This window comes from Aphanomyces astaci, assembly GCF_000520075.1.
Source record: "Aphanomyces astaci strain APO3 unplaced genomic scaffold supercont1.30, whole genome shotgun sequence".
In the NCBI taxonomy this organism is placed as follows: domain Eukaryota; phylum Oomycota; class Saprolegniomycetes; order Saprolegniales; family Verrucalvaceae; genus Aphanomyces; species Aphanomyces astaci.
Window position 1 is genome coordinate 135,694 of NW_009798293.1, and position 3,345 is coordinate 139,038.

The window sequence follows — 3,345 nt, forward strand, 5'->3', positions numbered from 1 at the left end:
AACGGATGGGACTGGGACCACCGCTTTGAGGTGACAATATAGATACATTATTGTCGAAATATATAGTAATATTTTTGTATGATGCGAAAAGATTAATATAGCGGAATCGTAGAACGGCATGACGATCTTGATGCTGGCGGCACGACGGGGTAACCTCAACATCGTCCAACGCGCCATCGAAGCTGGGACCGACTCCACATTGCAAGACCACGTAATATATATTACTCTCGTAGGAATATATATGTTCAGGGCGACGTTGAAACACGTAGAATGGCAACACCGGTCTCATTTGGGCAGCTCGGCATGGGTATTTGAAGATTGTGCGTCTCTTGGTGGTGGGTTATAATCCCAAGCTCGAAATCCGCGGCGAAGTACGAAAACCATTTAAAAAATCCCCAGTTTCCACCAAACCCTCCTAGTTCCACCGCACGGCGTTGGACTGGGCATTGGATGCCGCCCATTTTGAAGTCGCGTTGTACTTGATTGGTCAAGGAGCCGAGTGGAACGTCATCTGGCAGGTATATTATATCCATCTATCCGTCCAGCGTACGCAACCAACTTGTACAGCAACGCGTTCGTAACTACTGTAGGGCAAGCCGTTGATCCAAACCCTAGCTCCTCACCTAACCGACTCGTACGTGGCCGCGACGATGCTGCTGCGCGACCTGCCTCTTCAGGTCGTAGACGGCCTCGTCGTGGGCAGGATCGGCCACTCGTTCACGTGGACGACGTTCTTGGACCCGTCGCTGCCGGTGGACCCGCGGGTGCGCGCCAAGGCGGTTGTGTCCGTGCTCTCTCACCGCACGTTCCGGACGGCGACACGCATCAGAGACGTGTACGCAGGCCTGGCGACTGCCGCCGACCGCCACGGCCGCCTCGTTCGCCTCGTTATCCAGGCGTGCGACGCCCACATCCGGACCATCTTCCGGGACCGGCTGTACTTTTGCAAACGGTTCGAGCTCTTCGACGGCCCGCCCATCCACATAAGTCCCTCCGCCGTGGTGATATATGCGTACGATCATGGGCTGGGCGGCCAAGTGTTTGACGAGTATGCAGATGACGACGGAACTCTGGACGAGGCCGCGTTCATCCAGTGTAACCAGGTGCTAGGACGCGAGTCTACGGATCGCCAGGCCAAGGTACGAGTGGTCTGCCTAGCTAGTAGTACTAGTACTAGTACTAGTTCCTGTCTGACGGAGGCTACTACTAACATAGCACGAGGACTCGGAGTGGAAGCAATGGCACGCCGAGTTTGCATTGTGGGACAAGGACGGCAACGGGGCGCTGACAAAGTCCGAGTTTCTCACGTTTTGCCATCAGAGTTTTGGCGGCAAGGTCAAAGTGGCAATGAAGTTTATGAAACACCAGGACGAGTACACGCGGGAAGTCCAGACCCGACAACAGATGGAGCTGCAAAGTCACGCTTCAGCTGGGAGCATGCTGCTGCGATTGCTGCCGACCGTATCCCCCCAAGTGTTTGCCCAGCATGTGACAACGCTCACGGTCCACGACAAGTCCATGGCTGAGTACGGGTTTGTGCTGGTCATGCCGCCGGCCGATCGGAGTCTGGACGACATCGCAGCCAAGGAGCGACCTAGTGCGACGTTGGTGCAGAGCATGCTCAGGGACGTGGTCGTGGGGCTGCAGCACATGCACAACGCGGGGCTCGTGCACGGCGACGTGAAGAAACTGAACGTACTCAGGGTGCACAACCAGTTGAAACTGATCGACTTTGACGCTACGACCGAGCAAGGGATGCCAGTGGGCGTCAAGACCAGCTCGGGGATCCTCCCTCCAGGTCATTTTTTCCATAGATTCGTGGGGGCTAATAAAAGGCTTGGATATAGAACTGTTTTACAGGTACCGCCCAAGTCCACACGACAGAGCCATGTCCGAAGCATATAGTCACGGGGGGGGGGCGTCGTCGTCGGAGGTCGTTGCTGGGAAACGATCGCCGCAATATGTTGTTCGGTCGTTCGTATTTGGTCGGCCGGACGAAACGCCATATGATTTGGTCCCAGCGGCGCCGTCGCTCGACATGTGGTCGTTCGGGTGCATGCTGTACGAGATGGTGACGGGCGTCGAGTTGTTTCCCACCGATGTCAACCAGAACGTCGTCGCAGATTACATTGAGACAGCGGCCAACTGGACGGACAAGCAGCTGGAGGCCAGAATTCGAGCGAATGTGGGTGTGGGCCACGACAAGGCGGTGGACCTGCTGCTGCATCTGCTGGTCGTGGACCCAACCAAACGGTGGAGCGCGAGTCAAGTGCTGATGCATCCGTACTTCACGGGCCGCGATCTCACCCTTGTGACCAGTTGCAGTATACTCGACCAACTGCACGAGTTAGTACAAGTTCAACATACCGTGCAAACCCACCACGACGAGATGGCGGTGGAGCTGCACGACCAAGCCTCGAACGACCTGACGCATCACCTGATGACACTGCACGACGACGCCACGACGAGCCTCCTCACAGGGCTGTTTGCAGCACAGGAAGATGGGGACGTCCCGACTTCGTTTGTGGTGCTGCCGTTTGAGTTGAACCAGTCCGAAGGGTCCGAGAGATTTGGGAAGCCTTTGGAGGTTGCTCCGAAGGCGGACGATCGCGGGGCAGAGGCGACTCCCCTTCCACGAGCGTCCATGTTTGTGTATCTGGTGGACGAAAGCACTGGCCAAGTGGTGATTCCAACTGAAAATGACGACGACGTGTACCCTATCCATGTGACGGTCTCCAACCACGGTTGTAAATGGCTCCAGCAAGTGTTTCAAGGGCTAGCCAAAGCGTCGGACTGGGTCGGGTGGACAGACGACGTCAAGAGCTGGCTTCCCGAAGGGGAAGATGGAAGTGACCCAACCAAGTGTGATGCGGTGGGCAGGGCTATGCTGAGTGGTGGAGTTGGAGACCAAGTTGTTCGAGTACACGGGGCGGCGCTGCGAGAGTGGAAGCAATTTCTGGACCAGCACGACCCCAACCATACGTTCTGCAACCTCCACCGCACGTTGACACCTGACGGACGGATTGTGTGGACGACAACCCCACAGACTCCATAAACTAGCTAGCGCTTTCACTTTAGCAACAACTTCAACTATTATATACGTATAATACATGATGTAATTAACTGTAAATATATACTACTATATCGACGTGGCACACTCATACATTGCTGACTGGTCGTCGGACTCGATGGTGTTTGTGGTTGCGGCGCTGTTGGATCGAGTTGCTGGAGCAATCAGTTCGTACAGTCCATTGCCGCAGGATGACGCTCGTCCAGATTTTGACTTCAACGGCGCGACCGCGCAAGGCTGGTGTGATGTACCTAACCTGGCGGGCTAGGATTGTG

The 3,345-nt window shown here is 55.6% G+C and overlaps 1 protein-coding gene across 1 annotated transcript in view; it reads left to right on the forward strand.

The window, feature by feature from the left end:
- H257_10715 (serine/threonine protein kinase) overlaps positions 1 to 3,055 on the forward strand; it is a gene marked incomplete at both ends in the record, with an annotated part of 12,449 nt that extends 9,394 nt beyond the window's left edge. The window contains 6 exons of the mRNA XM_009837354.1: positions 113 to 211; positions 270 to 371; positions 420 to 518; positions 591 to 1,139; positions 1,216 to 1,798; positions 1,848 to 3,055. Of these exons, the coding sequence (XP_009835656.1) occupies positions 113 to 211; positions 270 to 371; positions 420 to 518; positions 591 to 1,139; positions 1,216 to 1,798; positions 1,848 to 3,055 (2,640 nt within the window). The remainder of the gene's footprint in view (positions 1 to 112; positions 212 to 269; positions 372 to 419; positions 519 to 590; positions 1,140 to 1,215; positions 1,799 to 1,847) is intronic.
- Positions 3,056 to 3,345: the final 290 nt, after the last annotated feature.